The sequence below is a fragment of the Cyclopterus lumpus genome, chromosome 15 (genome assembly GCF_009769545.1).
Source record: "Cyclopterus lumpus isolate fCycLum1 chromosome 15, fCycLum1.pri, whole genome shotgun sequence".
NCBI classification, from domain to species: Eukaryota; Metazoa; Chordata; class Actinopteri; order Perciformes; family Cyclopteridae; genus Cyclopterus; species Cyclopterus lumpus.
The window spans coordinates 23,713,590-23,734,721 of record NC_046980.1 but is presented as its reverse complement, the minus strand read 5'-3'; the positions used below and the strand labels follow the sequence as shown (position 1 = coordinate 23,734,721).

The following is a 21,132-nucleotide window of genomic DNA, read 5'->3' as shown; positions in this document are numbered from 1 at the left end:
GTCATATAGGAAAAAACTGTCCATCCAAAAACATGTGCATGTCGTAGGGTAAGGCTTAATGTAACCTTAATCCTGACCTCAGGATTGTGTTAACCTTTTTCTCCGCTGAATGAAGTGCGTTTTTCCAATAAACTATTAAAATAAACTCCTAAACTTAGATCAGGATTAAGTTAGCAAGAAGATTCTGTGGACAAAGGGCGTTAGGATCTTCTATTGTTTACAAAGAGTTGACAAAGGTGGCTCCTTTATTACATCCATGTCAGTGTAAAACACAACTGAGCCACACTACTGCTGACTCGTTTTCATCATCCTGGAAAGCGCAGTTTACTTTCAATAGTCAATTGATACACATTATTACTTATTATATGCCCCCAAAGTTTGACAAAACAATTCCAAATCAAGGTCATGAACTAGCTTGTGACATATTGGATTGGACAATCTGGAACATTTTTAAATAAAGCTTTCCTTTGCTTTAGAAAGTTGACGTCTTGGAGATCTATCTCTGGAGCAAAACTCCCATCAGATGCATTTGAAGACTCCAGTAATTAAAAAACTGTAAGTTGATCTTTAGAGAAGATTCCATTGTGGGTACAAGCACCGGTTGTTTTTGGGGGATTGGACTCGGGACGTCAGCATTTCACAAGTCTTGGCTATGAACAGAACTTAGCAAGTGGGCTGTAGCCTTTATTGACAGCTATTCCTAATATGTTGAGACACTTAAGAACAAGTTTAAGTTAAAATATCTTACCTTAATTGCTTGGTCTCCCTTTACTCCCTGTGAAGCAAAGCAGAGGCAAACATGTTCAATGTAACAACTGACAACAATCAATCCACTAGATGGAGCAGGAGCTCCTTCAGAGCATTATAGGGAGCAGTGAGCACTGTGTCCAAAACCCCACACAATGGATGTGCAAGCTGAAGGAGCATTTGCATTTGTGATTTGTTGTGCACCCTCTGAAACAGATAATTGTGCATGCGTAGGCCTCTCCTCTGTCCTCTTAGTGACCCTCTACTCGGTCCTGATGTGCTCATAAAGCTCGTGGCAGAAAACAGAATCAGGGTTCTAGGCCGAGTTCATGGGAAAACGAAGCGAGACGGAAGAACGGTTGAACTTTATATGGCAATAATCTGCACAGATGCTCACAGCAACACAGTTCTTCAGGCAGAATCTACAGAATGTACAGAGTCATGTGATGGATATACTTTGTTGGGACAGTAGCAGCCAAACTGCTGGATGATACCCAGACGACTGGCATGTTTCACTTTAATATTTGACTCAAAAAGTTAAGTGGAAGGGGAAAAGTCTAGAATTAGATATAACATACAACATGACTTATTGAATCCATCTTTACATTTTATAATGTACTTCTTAAAACTCAACACTGTTTCTAAAGGTGTTCTTTAGCCTAACAGCAAAAGTCCTGCAGGGTTTAAATCAAAAGGTGCTTTTGTGTCTTGACTGCAGCAGAGAATCATCACCAACTCCACCGTCACCCATGTGTGGTCACAGAGTTCCTCACAGACGTGTGACAGTATACAGCTGGAAGATAACAAGTGCAGGATAACAGGGACACACGCTTGCATAGGGAATGCTATATGACTACCAGGAGTAACGTACAACATGCTGAGGTCATAAATGGGACCACAGTTCTTTTCAGTCTCTTTTAGCTCACTGTTTGGGTTCACAGCTGTGGAACCAGCTAGCTAACAGCAAGCTAGCAGGAGTGTGAGTACCAAACGTGCTCAGTCTCTTCAATCATCCATCAGCCACTCTGGACAATCCAGCTTCCAAAAGCTCACAGATGACACAAAACATTTTTAAAACACCTGATCTTCCTCACTGCAGTTTCTCCAGAGCCCCATTTGTCTTTTGATTTGTGCTCAGCGGGTTGTGTTTGTTCAGTCTTATTTCATTTGGAGCCGTCGCTGTGATTTAGTGTTGTGGATGTGTGAAACTAAACAAAATGTGGCTCGTCTATAGCCGTCTCCCTCTGGACAAGAAAGCCAGTAACGCCCACTATCACGTAGCTCCTGTCCAGGAGGAAAGATGCAATCAGCATTGATTCCTGGGACAAATGACGGGTTTTCATCAGCTCGAGCTCCGATCATTAGTGATGGAAACGTGACACCTGGGGAGGGGGGGGGGGGCTGACCTTCTCCCCCAGCTTCCAGTTCAATGCTGTGTGAAGCGTGTTGTGAAATATAAAGAACACAATTCTGAGCATATGCTTTGAGTTTAATTTGAACCTTTTGTCGCAGACTTTTGAGTGAAAAACAAAACAGTTAAACATGAAAAGGTTCTGAATACCTTTGAGCCTTCAGGACCGAGTGGGCCAACGTCCCCTTGATCCCCCTGTGTTGGGACAAAAGGACAAATATTAGACACATGACGACCAGCAAAGGGGACAGATGTTGAAGCCACTCTCTTCCTTTCTGTTGTATCTCTTCTTCTCTCTAAATTACCAACTTACTGGATTATAAAATTGGATATTGTATCCGCCAAATCAAAACAACCATAAATAAAATACAACTTCCTTTTGCCAATGCATACTTGAAAACACATGAAAGACAACCAAGGGAAATAAATGGCTATTGTTTTATGACCTGCGATAGAAAACCCATCTATTACTCAAAGGACAATGTGCACAGTTGTGTTTAGATAGATTGTGTGCTGGAATGATTATTTCCTAGCCAATCCAACCACACCCTGGATTCTGAAACACAGAAGACAGCTCACCTTTGGTCCTGGCACACCTGGCTCCCCCTATAAAACAAAGTGTGTGCATAAAAAGTACGTATCCAGCCAGTGTAACACATTTAGTATTTTAAATGGAAAAGTATACAGCAGGTGACTGAGGCTTCAAACCCATAACCCCCCTTCTCACTTGTTTTCCACACTGAGAGGCATTTACAGGACTCATTCCCCCTTTTAAATCATCTGTGACCACCAATTCTTTATGTGGAGATCTACTCATTCAATCCAAAGGGAGCACTGTGGTGTGTAGAGTTTCTGTTGTGGAAACAGTGGTAATAACTAAAAGTCATCATGAGAGGTCACAGCAGTGCTAAGCCTTCTCTGCTGGCCTAAACAGAATCACAAAGTTATAGCTATTTTATAATAAAATATGTTTTCACAAATACACTACATGTATTATAATTATGTTTCCCTATTATCTTGTCTTCTCCTTGCACAGCTCCTTTCTTCCTCTGTTGCTCTGCTTCCAGCCTGCATCTTGTTTTAAGGAGAGCTGTTATCCAATCAGATGTCACCTCTATGTCTCTATGTGAGAGGCCTTCTAGGTAGCCTTGGCAGATTAAAGTACACGGGGACGTTATCGTACGTCATCGTCGTCAACCAATCAGATCTTTAGTTAGGCGTCTTCTTTGACCTAGAAGGCCTGGAAGTACGTCATCATTAACGTGCGCTGTGATTGGTCAGTGGGCCAGCGTGACTTTTGTCCAACAGAAAGCGAGCTAGCAGAACTCAGTAGCAGGAAGAGGAGTTCAGGTTGAAACATGGAAGAGAAGTTATGATGTTATTTTTAGTAGTTTGCTTGGTGCCACAGTTGTGTTGAATTGTTTTGTTTGTTATGAATACATGTGACTGGTTCTTGTCATTGTCCCGTCATGTGCATATTTATGTATCTTCACTCTGCAGTTAGTGTATTTAGGTTTTGTAACTTTTTATTTCACTTGTCAAATGTTGCCGTGTTATGTGAATATGAGGTGTTTACACAAAACAAATAATAACCTGTATCTGTGGCATCATAATGAGGTCATTAGGTTGTTGAGCTGTGGTAAGACAGCCCAGAAGGCCCAGGTAGAAGATGCACGGCCGGCCACTGGACCACAGTGATGCTAATCAAGTTTTCTAGAATTGTCATTTTTGTCTTTGGATAGGAAGAAGAACTTTTTTTTACCTTTAGTCCTGGTAAAAGCTGCAGAAACAATGTAGAAATCACAAGAAGGTTAAAGTCACACGAACAAACTTTTACTAATGAGACCATCCTAGAAAAATAAAGGTGGAGGACTCATGGAACCAAAGCTTACCCGCGGGTCTTTTCCTGGCTTGCCTGGTTCACCGGGCTTACCCTGGATGAAAGCAGCACACACTCTTTACACAGAATCTACATGATGGCATTTCAAAGTGCAAAGTTCATGAAAATAGTCACAAAATGCTAACTATTGTTGTCTGTTCAGGGACACACAATGTCTGGGGGTTGGTTTTGGTGTCGCTTGTAGAACAACTTCTATTTTGGGTAAACATTACGCAACAGAACGAAAGCTCTTTGGGACACGCAGCGTCTAACACGGGTCTGGTGGTTGAAGGTCCTGTTTGTTGGACCCATCCACTGACCCTCTCGTTTGCCAATATTTTATACTAAGTCACTCTATCTGACCATTGCATAGTCACATGTGTTTAATTTGTGGGCCTGCCACAGAAATGGATCCTAATTGGCTTTCCATTGGTATTGTTTAGGTCTTGAGGGACACGATAAAAGAAACGGATGATTCATTCCATTAATACAAAACCAATAGATCCTCTTTGCCACTATATCCTGAATTGCCTTATTTGTGGATTTAGTGAGAACCTGGCAGTAAAGTCTACATATTTTCCCAATATAAGGCGTGAACTTGCACCGTAAACCTTTACAAAGTGAACATCTGTATTGTTTGTCAAAGTGAAAAGTCGGCTTCATGTTCTTTGGCTGCAACACAGACTTGTGTGTTCAGTCATGGACGGCAGATTGTCCAGGTTTTGAGTAAAGTGAACTAGTGACTCCAACCATTTGGACCGGCCCCGGGTGTCATCACAGGGATGCCGGAGGCACAAACGACGAGTATGGATGGGATCATGTTGAACTGTTGAACACTAGTTTTAATATGTTTGGATTCAGTTACTTTGATCGATAGACTTTGGCTGATCTGACACATCCATGTGTCCTCTAGCTTCTCAGGCACTTCTATAGAACTAAGCAACATGTCAGGTAGTTCCCAGTCATGGTTACAATTCAGACTTTTACGTGAACACTATGTACTCAATGGCAGCTTGTAATTATGGTGACTCTCATACAACATTAATGTGTTCAAGGGGAGGAAACAAAGTCCACAACATGATGGAGAAATTCTTTCAAGGTAGCATTCATTGAGGGGTGTGTGCTTTATAAGTAAGATGGCTATTTAACAGATGTCAAGGAAGACTTTTCCTTTCTGGTTGAACTCAGACTGGGACTCACCATTGGGCCACTGGCTCCATTCAGACCTGAGGTTCCTGGGAGTCCGGGGGGTCCGGGAAGTCCCGGGGGTCCCTGCGCTCCAGGCTCACCCTGCTGGGAGACCTTGAGTTACAATCTGCCATGCTGGAGCATGCCTCACCACACTGACCATGCCCACACAACAGCCTCACACAACACCTCAAAGAACTGCAGCAGGCGGGTTGCAGAAGGTTAGCTGACTAGCAGGGCAAGCGTTTATACTTGAGCAGGAAGATTCATTCTTGACTTTTGGAACACATATGTGGATAAAATATTCCAAATTCAAAGATCATTCTTTTCCAGGGCTCGTACAAAATATCCAAAGGATAAAGTGAGCAGAGTCAGGTGTCGGGACATAATCAGGGAGCCTTGTGATAGGTCTTAGCAAGTACCCTGGGCCAGATCAGGTGTCTATGAATATGAGACTGGAACTGGTCACGGCATGAGCTCGTCGTGATGAGAGCTCAGTGCAGAACCTTCTGGGTGATGACTTTGATACCTTCCTTGTTGATGTTGCACCTAGCTGCCAGATCCTAACCCAGCATGGACCCTGGGAAAGTAGCAGAGCACCGTTTCCAACACATTGTCACTCCCAACTTGTCAATACTAACTAACGCGTGGTCATTGGCCCTACACTTTGAGTCTAGCGTCACTTTTAAACTTCTGACTTACAGGCAGATAGATAAGGCAACAAAACCCTTAGTTAGGTTCTGGCTCGGTGGACTTGACTGACCAACGACTCTGGTCATTACTGAGTCATGTGACAACGTCTTCACGTTTTTTGGTTTTGCATTAGACACAAACCACAAGTCTTGTGTTTGTTACTTTCCATGTTCACAGAAAACTCATTACATGCATCCAATCTCTTGTCAAAAGAAACTTCCATTGTAGGTTTACTTAGTTTAAGGTTTACTTAGTTTAAGGTGTACTTACGCAACAAAACTACTTGGTTAGGCTCGGAAAAGATTGTGGTTTGCATTAAAATACGTAAACTAAGTACATTTGTTACATAACTACATAACTTCACATCAGTTAGGTAGATGGTAACAACACTAATGTACACATTGACTTAGTTTGACCCACTAAACCTCCCCTTTCTCCCCCTTTATACGATGTCAGAGGCTCTGAGCGTCTGTGACGACGTGGTGGCTGAACGCCCAGTGCCTCTCAAACTGACACTAAAAGGTGCCTCAAAGTCATCAAAGTCATCACAGCAGCAACTGAGAAGAGGTCAAAATTATGGACCATGAGTCAGTGGACAGCCGCAGAGAGATCAAGGAGGACATCCACAGATGAGGCCAAAGTCCATCTTTGAAGAGAGACAGAGGTTACGATGTGACATGTCAGGTTACCGAAAGGTGGTATTTAGGTCACCGGAGCACCGGCCGAGGCAAATGGAGTTGAAAGGTTCCATTGAAGTGAGTGCTTTCTTCTTAGAGACTGCTTTTGATAAGCGAAATGTGTGACACTGATGTAGTTCTTTCACATAGAACGATCTGGATCTCTTGGACCACTTGCTGTCAAATGTACTCCAGCTTTTATAAGTTTAGCTTTACAATCATAATAATTGAAACGAATGAATGTCATCTTGACATCGATTCTCCCTGCAGCTACTTTGCTAGACAGCCAGAACCAGAATTGGTTCAAACCGAAGCCAAAACTAAACTAAATCAAATAAAGAACATTTACAAGGAGCTCAGGATATGAAGAGAATAAATACACCTCAGCGGATGAATTAAATCTGCTTGGCAGCCACACGTCCTGAATCTGCTTCTCCTTTGTTTCCTGCTCAAAATAATTTCCGCTATTCACTGTTTGGAGCTCATAAATTCAATTTCATATTTTTTAGCGAAGACACTTCCATATGGACATATGTATTATCACACGGGGCAACAAGTTTGCATGAAATTGAACGCATTATGCTCCAGTGCATGATTTATTTGCACATGTGTTCCGACTTGGAGAGGTTCCCAACACAACGCGTTGGCCTAACTTCAGTCACTCAGCAATCACGGAGTTATTGTAGGAGAACACACATGTACAGTAGCCCAGGACCAGAGAAAGCTCTGCCAAGCTTCTATTCTAAGATATCGGACAACACATCCGTCCATATTAAATCCATATATTCCTCTTCCAGCTATGATTTATGTCTTTGGACATGTTGGGGTTTTCTTTGGGGTTATAGACACACTGTTGTTGGAGCCAATGTGCCGCTCTGCACGACTTGACCACATGAAAGGAAATTCTAGAAGGAAAAACTAAACTGCCATAATTCTATTCTTATCATGATGGAAACCCCTTTTCATCAGATAGTCAAAACTGATTGGCTGATATATGATTTATCATGGGGGGGGGGGGGGGGGGGGGGGGGGGGGGCAATATGAACTGTGTATAGTTTCTTAGTCCATCTTGTAATTTCAAAATGAGCCACAGGGCTTAACTGTACAGTGTTTACCATAACCGCAATCCTTCCCTAAAATAGTTTCCATGCGTTGTAGAAAGATGTTAACTGAGATTCAGGAGAATCATTAATATCTACGTTCTTGAGTAATAGGGTCGATTTTGCATTCGCAAAACTTGTCTCTGCAAATAGGTAATGTTGCATACATTATTAGTATTATTTCCATTTTATATTTCAATCTGATATATATTTACAGTCAACTTTTTGTTTGTTTAGTATTTCTTCTATATCTGCACATTACCACGAGGCCAACATCGTTTTTAAATGACAAGTCAGATTATTCTACAAACTGAAGTTTTAAAGGCTCTGCCAATGAGATGCCACCAAGTTGCATTTTGGGAAATGTAAAATGAAATGTTGTCACTGAAGATAAATCAATAATGAATCTTCATTTGAAAGATAGATGTCTGGAGGGCTTTATGAAGATATGAGGATGGACTACAGGGTCTGATGCTGGATTGTTAAGTGAGATAAAAACTATTTGTTTAATCTACTTTGCATGTTCTCTTTTCTTTTCGTGCCATTTGCTTCCTCCACTTAAAACCTCAATGTATAGTTTAAACTACCGTAATTTATTTTTTTTAAATCTAAGGGGAAACAAGCTCTAAATAAAACATGATGCTTTGCAATTTGCTTGAAACTAGAACAAAACTGTCAATATTCTGTCACGCATCATGACAGAAAAGGCTTTGAATATGCCGAGACCTTCAGAAGCAGTAGCAGCAAAAGTTGGTTAATTACAGCATGACGGCGGAGGGTCGGGGAGGTTTTGACGACGGATGATGGCGGTTGGCATCCACAGGGCGAGCAGAGGGGGGGGGGGGGGGGGGGGGGGGTGCAGAGAGAATTGTACCTTGAGGCGTTTTAGGATTAGAGGGCTTATTGAGGGCATGTTGCGTAGGGTGATGGGCAACATCTGCCGGGGGGAGTCACAAAGCACAGGTGACCAGCGGTGCAAAAAGGTCACAGGGCAAAGGTCACCAGGAGGCCAGAGAAAGGAAACAGGGTAGAACCAGGAGGAAAGATGGGGGGGAGAAATAGAACATAAGAGTGAAAAGCAAGGAAATGGGAGGGCAAAGGAGAGGAAAAAAAGAAACAAGGCTGGAGAAAGGAAAGACAACAAAGGCACCAGCACAGCAAACTACGGGCTTGGAGTGGCAAAGGGGGATGGTTGATGTACCCGTCATGGCTCTTTGTTTAAAAACCAAAGAAATTGAAGGCGTTGGGATTGTAAAATGACTGTCAGGATTGATGTGCATCAATGTCCCCATTGACGGTGAGCCAGGCCCCTAGATTGCAGCGCAGCAGAGGTGGGCGCCGGTCTTGCCACAAAGAGAGTACAGCAGTAACGTTACACATCCAGACTTACTGTGGCCAACTGCCCCACACGCGGCTGTACAATGCGCCGCTTCTGTTGAGATGACCAGCAGGATCAGACACAGTTCAGGTACGTTGCCCCACTGACACCAAGTAGAATCAGCTGCATGCAACTTGCCTACTTTTTACATCACGTACATATTTCCACAATTTGTATTATGCAGCAACCTTTAAAGCAAAGATACCTTCACCCAATACCTGAAACCCCAAAAGAAGTATTCACTATTCTTACCTCAGTTGAAAGACCCAAATAGCAATAGTACTATATATATGGAAATATATACAGAATGTTATAAGTAGATATAAGTAGGGGTATAAATGTAGTAAGTAGGCAAGTGTGCTGCTTTGTCCCTCACCATTTCCAGCTATCCACCGCCACACAACATTGGCATAACTATTATGGAATATAATTTGAAATGTCCAAATGACAGACAGCTTTTTTTTATATATTGGTATCCCTGTGCATCAGCAGTATGCACAGTTAACCCTAATTCCAGAAACTATTCAAAGAGACACTAAGTGCATATTATGTAACATTCGTCTCATCTATTTTTCTTTCTTTTGGGTGGAGAGCAGCGGGTGGAGGGGAGCCTCGGCTCTACAGGACACTGGCTCTCTTTGCGGCACGACTTTGTGACACCCTGCTTAGAGTTATCTATCTGGGTGATGGCACCGACAAACCTTCAACATCAGAGCCTGACTGGAGCGCAAGGCCGCCAGGGTTTTCAGAGGCAGGTCCTGCACAAAGAGGGCCTACACACCAGAGAAGTGGTGGTTTCAGTCACAGCTGGTCACGCTGGTCATGTCTCGTGATGGTTATAATCGCTCTTCTGTGAGATGTTCAGATGGATATCAATCTAACAATCTAACATCTTTGTGTTCGGTACAGAGCTGGAGTCAAGATGTGGTTAGCCTAGCTTAGCATACATACTGGAAGGGGCTAGCCTGGATCTGCGCACAATGAGAACAACATCTTGTTAGGTTTCAATTTCATGTGAATTTAAATAGTAATTCACTGTTAAGACATATTGGATATTGCAACAAACCTTGCATTATAGAAATAAATAAATAATAATCCAGAAACTGTTGACAAGACCTCAACTGTCATTTCTTACATTTGTTTTTTCTGAATGAAATGACAAAAGAGATTTGTAGCAGTTTTTGAGCAGAGAAAAGGCTTTATGCTAAGCTAGGCTAACCACACCCTGACTCCAGCTGTGTACTCACACACAAGTGAGAGTTACATCAATCCTCTGGCTCTCAGGAAGAAGGGAAAGAAGCATATTTCCCAACATATTCAACTATGGGCTGCTGCTAAAATACACATTACACAAAAACACAAGACATATTTGCTGATACTGCTGGCTTTGTCCTGAGACTTGTTCTCCACTGAACCTTGTACCTCCACCTAACCCCGAGGCCCCAAGGTATCACTATGGGATTGAGGCCTGGAGTGTGAGCAGACTCTGGGAATGAACCTCCCATACAGACTGCTGGACGCGGCTCGGAGAAGTCTATGCAAAACAAAAATTCAAGAGGCACACTGCGTGTTGGAGAAGGGGGGCCGGGGTCCCCCACAAGCTAAAGACATCAAACCCAAAATCATCTCTGGGTCCTTCTTCCTCTGACTCCTCCTTCTGAAGTGCATGTGGCCTAAAGCACTTCCTGTCCAGAGATGTATATCGCATGGTTGATTATCGATAACAGCTCATAAAACCATTTCAGTATTGTTATTTTGAGGTGCTTTTAAACAAGGTAGTAAATGTCATGGCGATGGCAAAACGTTTAATAGTTTAAAGTTTAATAACTGAAAGCTTGAATTACGCTGGAAATGGACTCTAGATGTGAAAAATCCCCCTTTACACAGGAGACTCTTATTCTTGGCACCCGACACACAGGCTCTTATCACGTAGTGCTGCAGCAGGCCGCCTGGTAATTGCCTTGTTTTCTCTACACTAGTCAAGCCCCAGAGCTGCAGAGCTCTGCATGTGTTAGCCTTCACTGTGTCTAGCTTCTGCAGAGGCTTCCATTCCTACAGCTTCCCTTTGCTATTCCGTTCTGACATGAAGACGCTCTACATACACGTGGACCTGTGGGAGATGAGCGACAATAGTAGGCTACAGGTTGAGTTGGTGTCAGAACATTTATACTGCAAACCAGGCTAAACATTTGTTTTATTAAGCATAATATGCTTTTTGTGTCAAAGAACGAGTTAAACAATAACGCTTTCCTACCCGGTGTGTGTAGTCTCCACAGACGCCCTGGAGAGAACAGAAGAAAAAGCAGATTGTTTCAGAGGTTCATATCAGACAGTCTGTTATTAACTGAGGGCAATGCATTTAAAAGGAGGTGTTTACAAGGCAAGGAGGGTTTAACAAAAAGCAGCTTTCATCTTTTTTATTGTCGGGCATGTAGTGTGTCGGTGCTTGGCCCATACCAGGGACTAAGACTCAGGATATCTCGAACTTTTCATGCAACCACTCCTTTAACACCTCCAAAACACAACTTTAAGGAAGTGCTCTGCTCATTAGCTGGATTGCCCCTTTACAGAGAATACACATCTGAACCTTTCTTCTTACTGCAAACCATGCCTCACCTTCTCCCCTTTGGGTCCAGGTTCCCCCTAGAACAGAAACAATAAAGGTGAATGAGATACGTGAGCGGTTCAGCATTTAGCAGGAAATATATAAGACTGGAGAACTTACGAGGACTCCTTTAACGCCACGCTGGCCCTGAAAGACAACAGCAGCACAGTCGGTCTTCAGGCTTAGATTAGGCTTCACAACGATTTCATTTGACTGAACACAAATGGCTCCAATAAACATGATGGAAATGAATAAACATGCCAAGGTATCAATCACACTGATGAATTAGCTATTGCAGGAGTCTATTCCAATTACTTGTTGTTGGTGAAGTGCCTCAGCTTGACTTCCCAGCAGGCCCTGGGGTGTGCCCTGTGTAAGTAGCTGTCAGAGCCCAGCGACTGGTTGATTAATGAACTCAGGGAGAGGGCCCAGTAGGACACATCCACTTCACCCCATGCTGCTGACCCCACAGGCTCGGCAGCTCCAAAGGCACTTTGTGAAGGCAACAACATCTCTATACATCTAGCAGACCAGCCCTCAAAGCCGTTTAAATGCTCCCTGACATCAGGAAGGAGACTGAGTAACAGGAGCTCATTACGGCCCCATTAATCAACATTAAACATTATTTCAACAGTATCCAACCCCACTTGGCCTCCTGGAAATTGTGACATTTGTAATGGCATGCAGTTTAGTGGAGATGTCCCCCTGCTTTAGAAAACAACCCCCCAGATCTGGTCCAAGAGTAATGGTCGAACAACAGAGGTTTGCAAGAAGCTACTGATATTCAGCAGTTGGAGAGATAAAAGCGTCAGCCTCAGCTGAACGACACTGAAATGACCCACGTAACCCCTAACCCCATTCAAAAACCATTCAATTCAATTTATTTAAAAATCACAAAGTTGCTTCAGATGGCTTTACAATCTGTACACATACAGAGAACCTAACACCTAACCTAACACCTAACCCTAACACCTAACCCTACACCTAACCCTACACCTAACCTAACACCAACCCTACACCTAACCCTACACCTAACCTAACACCTAACCCTAACACCTAACCCTACACCTAACCCTAACACCTAACACCTAACACCTAACATAACACCTAACCCTAACACCTAACACCTAACCTAACACCTAACCCTAACACCTAACCCTACACCTAACTTAACACCAACCCTACACCTAACCCTACACCTAACCTAACACCTAACCCTAACACCTAACCCTAACACCTAACCCTACACCTAACCCTAACACCTAACACCTAACCCTACACCTAACCCTAACACCTAACCCTAACACCTAACACCTAACCCTACACCTAACCCTACACCTAACCTAACACCTAACCCTACACCTAACCTAACACCAACCCTACACCTAACCCTACACCTAACCCTAACACCAACCCTACACCTAACCCTATACCTAACCCTATACCTAACCTAACACCTAACCCAACACCTAACCTAACACCTAACCCAACGCCTAACCCTAACACCTAACCCTACACCTAACCTAAAACCTAACCCTACACCTAACCTAACACCTAACCCTACACCTAACCTAACACCTAACCCAACACCTAACCCTACACCTAACCTAAAACCTAACCCTACACCTAACCTAACACCTAACCCTACACCTAACCTAACACCTAACCCTAACACCTAACCTAACACCAAACCCTACACCTAACCCTAACCCTACACCTAACCCTACACCTAACCCTAACCTAACACCTAACCCTACACCTAACCTAACACCTAACCCAACACCTAACCCTACACCTAACCTAACACCTAACCCTACACCTAACCCTACACCTAACCTAACACCTAACCCTAGCACCTAACCTAACACCTAACCCTAACACCTAACCTAACACCTAACCCTAACCCTACACCTAACCCTACACCTAACCCTACACCTAACCTAACACCTAACCCAACACCTAACCCTACACCTAACCCTAACCCTAACACCTAACACCTAACCTAACACCAACCCTACACCTAACCCTACACCTAACCTAACACCTAACCCTAACACCTAACCCTAACACCTAACCCTACACCTAACCCTAACACCTAACACCTAACCCTACACCTAACCCTAACACCTAACCCTAACACCTAACACCTAACCCTACACCTAACCCTACACCTAACCTAACACCTAACCCTACACCTAACCTAACACCAACCCTACACCTAACCCTACACCTAACCCTAACACCAACCCTACACCTAACCCTATACCTAACCCTATACCTAACCTAACACCTAACCCAACACCTAACCTAACACCTAACCTAACACCTAACCCTAACCCTACACCTAACCCTACACCTAACCCTACACCTAACCTAACACCTAACCCAACACCTAACCCTACACCTAACCCTAACCCTAACACCTAACACCTAACCTAACACCAACCCTACACCTAACCCTACACCTAACCTAACACCTAACCCTAACACCTAACCCTAACACCTAACCCTACACCTAACCCTAACACCTAACACCTAACCCTACACCTAACCCTAACACCTAACCCTAACACCTAACACCTAACCCTACACCTAACCCTACACCTAACCTAACACCTAACCCTACACCTAACCTAACACCAACCCTACACCTAACCCTACACCTAACCCTAACACCAACCCTACACCTAACCCTATACCTAACCCTATACCTAACCTAACACCTAACCCAACACCTAACCTAACACCTAACCCAACGCCTAACCCTAACACCTAACCCTACACCTAACCTAAAACCCAACCCTACACCTAACCTAACACCTAACCCTACACCTAACCTAACACCTAACCCAACACCTAACCCTACACCTAACCTAAAACCTAACCCTACACCTAACCTAACACCTAACACCTAACCCTACACCTAACCTAACACCTAACCCTAACACCTAACCTAACACCAAACCCTACACCTAACCCTAACCCTACACCTAACCCTACACCTAACCCTAACCTAACACCTAACCCTACACCTAACCTAACACCTAACCCAACACCTAACCCTACACCTAACCTAACACCTAACCCTACACCTAACCCTACACCTAACCTAACACCTAACCCTAGCACCTAACCTAACACCTAACCCTAACACCTAACCTAACACCTAACCCTAACCCTACACCTAACCCTACACCTAACCCTACACCTAACCTAACACCTAACCCAACACCTAACCCTACACCTAACCCTAACCCTACACCTAACCCTACACCTAACCTAACCTAACACCTAACCCTACACCTAACCCTACACCTAACCCTACACCTAACCCTAAACCTAACCCTAACCCTACACCTAACCTAACCTAACACCTAACCCTACACCTAACCCTACACCTAACCCTACACCTAACCCTAACCCTAAACCTAACCCTACACCTAACCTAACCTAACACCTAACCCTACACCTAACGCTACACCTAACCCTAACCCTACACCTAACCCTACACCTAACCCTAACCCCAACCCTAACCCTAACCCTAACCCTAACCCAACACCTAACCCTACACCTAACCCTAACCCTAACCCTAACCCTAACCCTAACACCTAACCTAACACCTAACCCTAAACCTAACCCTAACACCTAACCCTAACACCTAACCTAACACCTAACCCTAACACCGAACCCTAACACCTAACCCTACACCTAACCCTAACACCTAACCCTAACACCTAACCTAACACCTAACCTAACACCTAACCTAACACCTAACCCTAACACCTAACCTAACACCTAACCCTAACACCGAACCCTAACACCTAACCCTACACCTAACCCTAACACCTAACCCTACACCTAACCTAACACCTAACCCTAACACCGAACCCTAACACCTAACCCTACACCTAACCCTAACACCGAACCCTAACACCTAACACCTAACCCTAACACCTAACCCTAACACCTAACCCTAACACCGAACCCTAACACCTAACCCTAACACCTAACCTAACACCTAACCCTAACACCTAACCCTAACACCTAACACCTAACCTAACACCTAACCCTAACACCGAACCCTAACACCTAACCCTACACCTAACCCTAACACCTAACCCTAACACCTAACCTAACACCTAACCCTAACACCGAACCCTAACACCTAACCCTACACCTAACCCTAACACCTAACCTAACACCTAACCCTACACCTAACCTAACACCTAACCCTAACACCGAACCCTAACACCTAACCCTAACACCGAACCCTAACACCTAACCCTAACACCTAACCCTAACCTACAGCAAAACTCTGTTGAAGCTGGAAATAATTCAGGCGGATGATCCACATTTGGTAGGGAGAGCATTGATATTGGATAGCTTAAGATTGTGGTTACTTGTCATTGTGGTACGTGTCATCATTCACCCATTCACACCCATTCATACACTGATGACACTGCCTACCATGCAAGATGCCACCTGCCCATCAGGACGTATTAACATTCATACCCATTCAAAAACCGCGGCACAGGAATCAAGTGGTATGGGAATAAAAAATGCTAACCGTGAAGCCAATGCTTCAGGCTTTAGATGTGAGTGTAAATCCCTTTGGGCCCATTTCACTGGGTCAGAGTTGTACCTACCAGGCCTGATTGAAAGCCAGTGTGGCTTACAGCTCCCATCTGTCTTGGCCTTTCCCTACGGCATGCAACCCGCTGTTAACCCATCACCGTGTGGTATAAATCAGGCCAATCATTTCATATTTGCTTTGGCTTGTTGGTGTAAATTCCATACAACATGCTCAAAATGTTATGAGCTCAAATAACCGCAGGGAATGTAATCATGTTTATGACAGATTTAGGAATGCTTACCATGTCTCCCTTCGGTCCGCTGTGCCCCTGTGTGAACATTAAAGCAGTGAGTGCAGGTGGTATAATAACAGCATCAATCGAATCAGATACTGACATTTCATTTCCTCGTACAAAGTTCTGAGAAATATTTATAGCATGTTTAAACCCCGCCCGATAATACCAGTAATGTAGTGGAGATTATATTACAATAATGACCATAATCATTCTTAGTTTAATTATGCTCATTATCATTACTGAGTGCTTCTGGGTACTGAAGAAGCACTCAATTACTCAGTTATTTGACTTTATGACAGAAGCTTGGCAAAACTCACAGACTTGCCATCCAACCCAATTGGACCCTAGGATAAGAGAAGAGAAGGGAATGTTTAGTACATATGGAGATCAGCATGACACATGACTGCACCACCTGGCCCATTGAAGTGACATGTAGGTTACCACAAACCCTTCTTCGGGAACACGTCTTAGTACTTTACCTGCCTACCTTGCTTGATTGTAAGGTAATAAAATAAAGTTGATTTTTTCACGCGCCCGACTCGAGTGTGGTTGAGAAGTGCTCAGTACTGCTGCTGGTGGCCAGAAGCTATATTGCAGCAATGCTAGTGATTGAAATAGTATTGCCATTCATAAACCTTCTGCCTTTGGTCAGTAGGGGAACACTTTCTGATCTTTCTTGGCTTGTTTAGTCTTTTATAGAGTAAATCATGTTGTTGCTTATTATTGTGTTTCTTTAAATTGTTAATATACTGTACTTGTATAGATCTTTTCTAGTCTTCTGTCCACTCATTTACAATGTTACTTTCTCATTTCTTCTAATCAAGCATATAATAAAGAAGTAATATAGTCATATGGTGATATGTCAATGGCAGCTGATTCTGCGTTATTCAGGAACAGTTCATTAGGAACATATTCAGAATGCAGATTTACCGATATCTAGGAACTAACTGACCATTAGCATATTATCTAGCTCTTAATTCACAGTCTCCTATTAATATATATTCGGGAGTTACTCACAAATTGTTCATAAATTAGTGTCTTACTTGTTCCATGGATACTAATAATTATTTAGTAACTACGCTCTGCTGTCTTTAGTTTATTCAAGTCTAATTATACAGCTTCTTCACCAATCAGGGAAGCATCATTTACAGAATCCACCTGACAGACGTGGCCATGACTTACTGGGAAGCCTGGAAATCCTCTTGTCCCGGGTTGTCCCTGAAGAGAAACAGAGAAACAAGCAGTGTGTGTGTTGTCTTTCTGAGTCTGGTTTTAAAACATCAGCTGGAAGAAAGTCAGTGGAAGAGGAACCAGTTGTGTCCCTCCACAGCACGGAGGTATTAGGTGAGAGCTAACATTGGTTTTGACACAAGGACTCAGGGGACACATGCAGAGTGTGTGAGTGTGTCTTCTCTGCACAGGAGGAAACTGGATGCTGAAAAGCCTTCGAATCTGATAAAGCTGTAGGACTATAGGGAGAGAGGGATAATGAGCTCAATGAGTGTATGTCAATAACAATTAGCCAGGATATCTCAGCATCGCTCTTCAAACTAGCACGAGACATGTAATATCCCCGGGAAGGATGTGAAAACAAAGATGTAGGCGGTGAACATGACTCATTACACAGGTTGCCCGGAGGCCGAGGTAGTTACAGGAATGGATTCTATCCCAAAGGCAAACTCCCAAACTCCCTGTGGTTACTAGTTCTGAGAAAAAAGGTATATATATTAATGTCAAATGAAAAGCTACAAAAAAGTTAACCTTGATTATTTGTTTCCAAAATCAATAATGTACTTTCAAGCTAAATATTAATGCAAAACATGAACAAGACATCCTAAAAGAGTGTTCTCTGCAGCTGGAAGCTCTTTGAAAAAGTAAGCTCGAGCACCTTGAGGTCAGTTATTTTATGGTCAAGAATTAATTTTCATGCTCAACTTTCAAGCCAACACTGGCGAGAAGTTAATGCATAATAAGTAGATACATGATATATGATAAAAGAATAAAATCTCTGCAAAACTACTAATTTTCTTCCTTGAGTTAAGTAACTTTTCATGCTGCAATCTCAGACTCTCATATTTAAATTTATTGTTAAATGGTTTCCTGCATGTAGTTAAGAAGTCATTGTGCATGTGCTATTAAAACTATTGCGCGTATATATATCAATAAAATGAGCGTGATGCAGCACATGGCCTCAAAGTGGAGAACATCTTTGCAGTCATCTAACCCCATGAAAGGACGATGTGGACTGGGCTTGCCTCAGCTGTCAGTCCCATGTTCCTCACCTCTCTGTTGATGTACCCCGCTTGTCCATCTAAGGTCGAGACTGGAGTCTCTCATGTCAATCTCACCCGCTGTGCTAAACTAGCTTCTAAGTGTTTCTGACTGACTGGCCCTCTAAGTTTGGAACTTGGCTCCTACTGCACAGAGCTTCCTCCACAGCCTGTTATTCATTAGAGGCGCACACATCCATCTAGCAGGAGTGGGCACACACAGGTTCAGATTAGAAGAACAGATGTGTGCTCCACTTAAATTGGCTAGACTTAGGCCATCTTTAAAACAAAAAAAAGGCATATTATGGTTCTAGAGGCCACATTGTTCACCTGTGAACTGAAAAGGAGATGGAAACCAGTTGGACCAGGATGGATTTTCTCACTTTGCTTCCCAATAAAGCAGGTATGACTAATAATCCAACATGTTGCCAATTGCTGCTGTTTCCACACAGTCTGTAATTATATAGCATAATTCTATCATTTGTGGTGTGTTCGTGTGCTTGGCTGGACTCTCCAATTGACTAGTTTAATCGACAGAAGTGAAGGCCTGTTGTGTTTAGGAACCCTAATGTGATAAGCAGGGGTCTAATACAATGCTTGGTTTGGATCAAGATTAGCGGTTTATGAGGTGGAGGGAGAGGTGGAGGCACCTACCGGGGGTCCTCTTGGACCGATGATAGACAGACCTGGCTCGCCTGGTGCTCCCTAGTGACAGATAGAAGAGAGGAAGAAAGAGGAAGATATCATAAGAGAAGTCCAGCACATCCAAAAGTAAATAGCTTTAGCGGAGGCTAATCCATCCACGAGCATCTGTCCAAACATGTGTCTAATCCCGACACATGAATACAATAATACATCCTTCATTGATCCCTTTATTGGGGAAATTCTTTCTGCATTTGACCCATCCTTAGTTACGAAGGAGCAGTGGGCTGCAGTGAAGCGTCCGGGGGTTCAGTGCCTTGCTCAAGGACACTTCGACATGCTAGCAAACTAAGGGGAGAGCGGGGATTGAACCAGCTACCTTGTGGTTGCGGAACGACCACTCTCCCCACGAGCTACAGCCGACCCCAATACCTGCTCTCAGGCAACCGTGATGGACATGCTTAACACTGTAAAGCTCTGGTCCATTAGAAGGTTCCTCTGTCATTTTGTGAAATAGGGGGTGCTAGAGGCTTGGTGACTATTTGTAGCTTTAACTGCTAATAAGCTAGCCAGCTGGGAACAGGTTTGGCTATTCTGTCACACTGGCTATCCAAGGTAGCTAATAGGCTTCCACTGTTTTTGGAATAAAAAGACTATTTTCTATTGACATTACATCAACTCGCCTCAAAAATCAATGAAAGTCTAACTAGCATTGCCCTGAAAATCCAGTTTTTCTCAGATCTTTTCTCAAACGCTCGATAGATCAGGCCTCACATATTTAGATGGACAATCACTTTCATCCCAGTGGCTGCAGGACTGTACTTCTTAACTTGACAGAGGGACAAAGGTCAGCAGTGCTGCTGTATAAACAGCGGAGTGCCTCTGGGCTCTGGATTTGGGCCAGAATAGTTGATTTGCACTGAGACAGCGGCAGCCAGATCATCCCTCTTGATCCCCCGTTGCACAATCCCACAAACCACTGAGGCCACACAGACCAACTCAGGTTTCCAGCTCTTTCCCTTGTTAGCTTCTGTCCTCCTGCAGGAAACCCTATCTTAGGGACATATCTGATGGTCATCCTGAACAAATGTCCGCTTTAGGAGACCGACAATTTGTTTTCTCACACTTGGTTTAATGTCAGACATATCACACGGGGGCCAGAAGGCAAATGTAATGGTGGAAAAAGAGGTTTCCTGTCATGTGACGCAGTTTTCAGTTACTTCATTGGTTTTCTACAGCTTTAGTAGGTTAGACAAGTGATGGTCTACAGACACACTCGGGCAGATTGAATCACTTTGATTGCAAGAGGTCACGGCAATGAGGCGAGGTTAGAATCGCAACTAAAACCAGGACCCATTAATACACCCACATAAAGCCATGCATATGTTGAGGAACACAACCACACAAAACGATGTAGATCTCATTTCCTTCTTAATGGAAGTTGCTCAAGCTCATAAAAAGTACAGCGTCCATCTGCTGTGGTTCTTTTGGAAAACCAATCCATCATTCTCCTGGCCTGGCTTACTTTGCCAGTCTCTTGCCCCAGAAACCGTTCCAGTAAATCCATAGAAGCCACTTGTTTGAAGAGCGCAGTTTTCTGGAAAAAATGTGTCTTCATTTATTCTCTTCAAGAATTCTGGTTCTTACAAGATGCTTCATTTTTATGGGGAAGAT

The 21,132-nt window shown here is 43.4% G+C and overlaps 1 protein-coding gene across 1 annotated transcript in view; it reads right to left on the bottom strand.

The window, feature by feature from the left end:
• The window catches only part of col13a1 (collagen, type XIII, alpha 1), a 102,227-nt gene that overhangs the window by 23,701 nt on the left and 57,394 nt on the right, over positions 1-21,132 (bottom strand). The window contains exons 7-20 of the mRNA XM_034552319.1: positions 19,471-19,521; positions 17,729-17,764; positions 16,864-16,890; positions 16,553-16,579; positions 11,799-11,825; positions 11,690-11,716; positions 11,328-11,354; positions 9,086-9,127; positions 5,238-5,330; positions 4,051-4,092; positions 3,921-3,938; positions 2,738-2,764; positions 2,309-2,353; positions 749-775 (exon numbers count right to left, since the gene is read on the bottom strand). Coding sequence (XP_034408210.1) covers positions 749-775; positions 2,309-2,353; positions 2,738-2,764; positions 3,921-3,938; positions 4,051-4,092; positions 5,238-5,330; positions 9,086-9,127; positions 11,328-11,354; positions 11,690-11,716; positions 11,799-11,825; positions 16,553-16,579; positions 16,864-16,890; positions 17,729-17,764; positions 19,471-19,521 — 516 coding nt within the window. The remainder of the gene's footprint in view (positions 1-748; positions 776-2,308; positions 2,354-2,737; positions 2,765-3,920; positions 3,939-4,050; positions 4,093-5,237; positions 5,331-9,085; positions 9,128-11,327; positions 11,355-11,689; positions 11,717-11,798; positions 11,826-16,552; positions 16,580-16,863; positions 16,891-17,728; positions 17,765-19,470; positions 19,522-21,132) is intronic.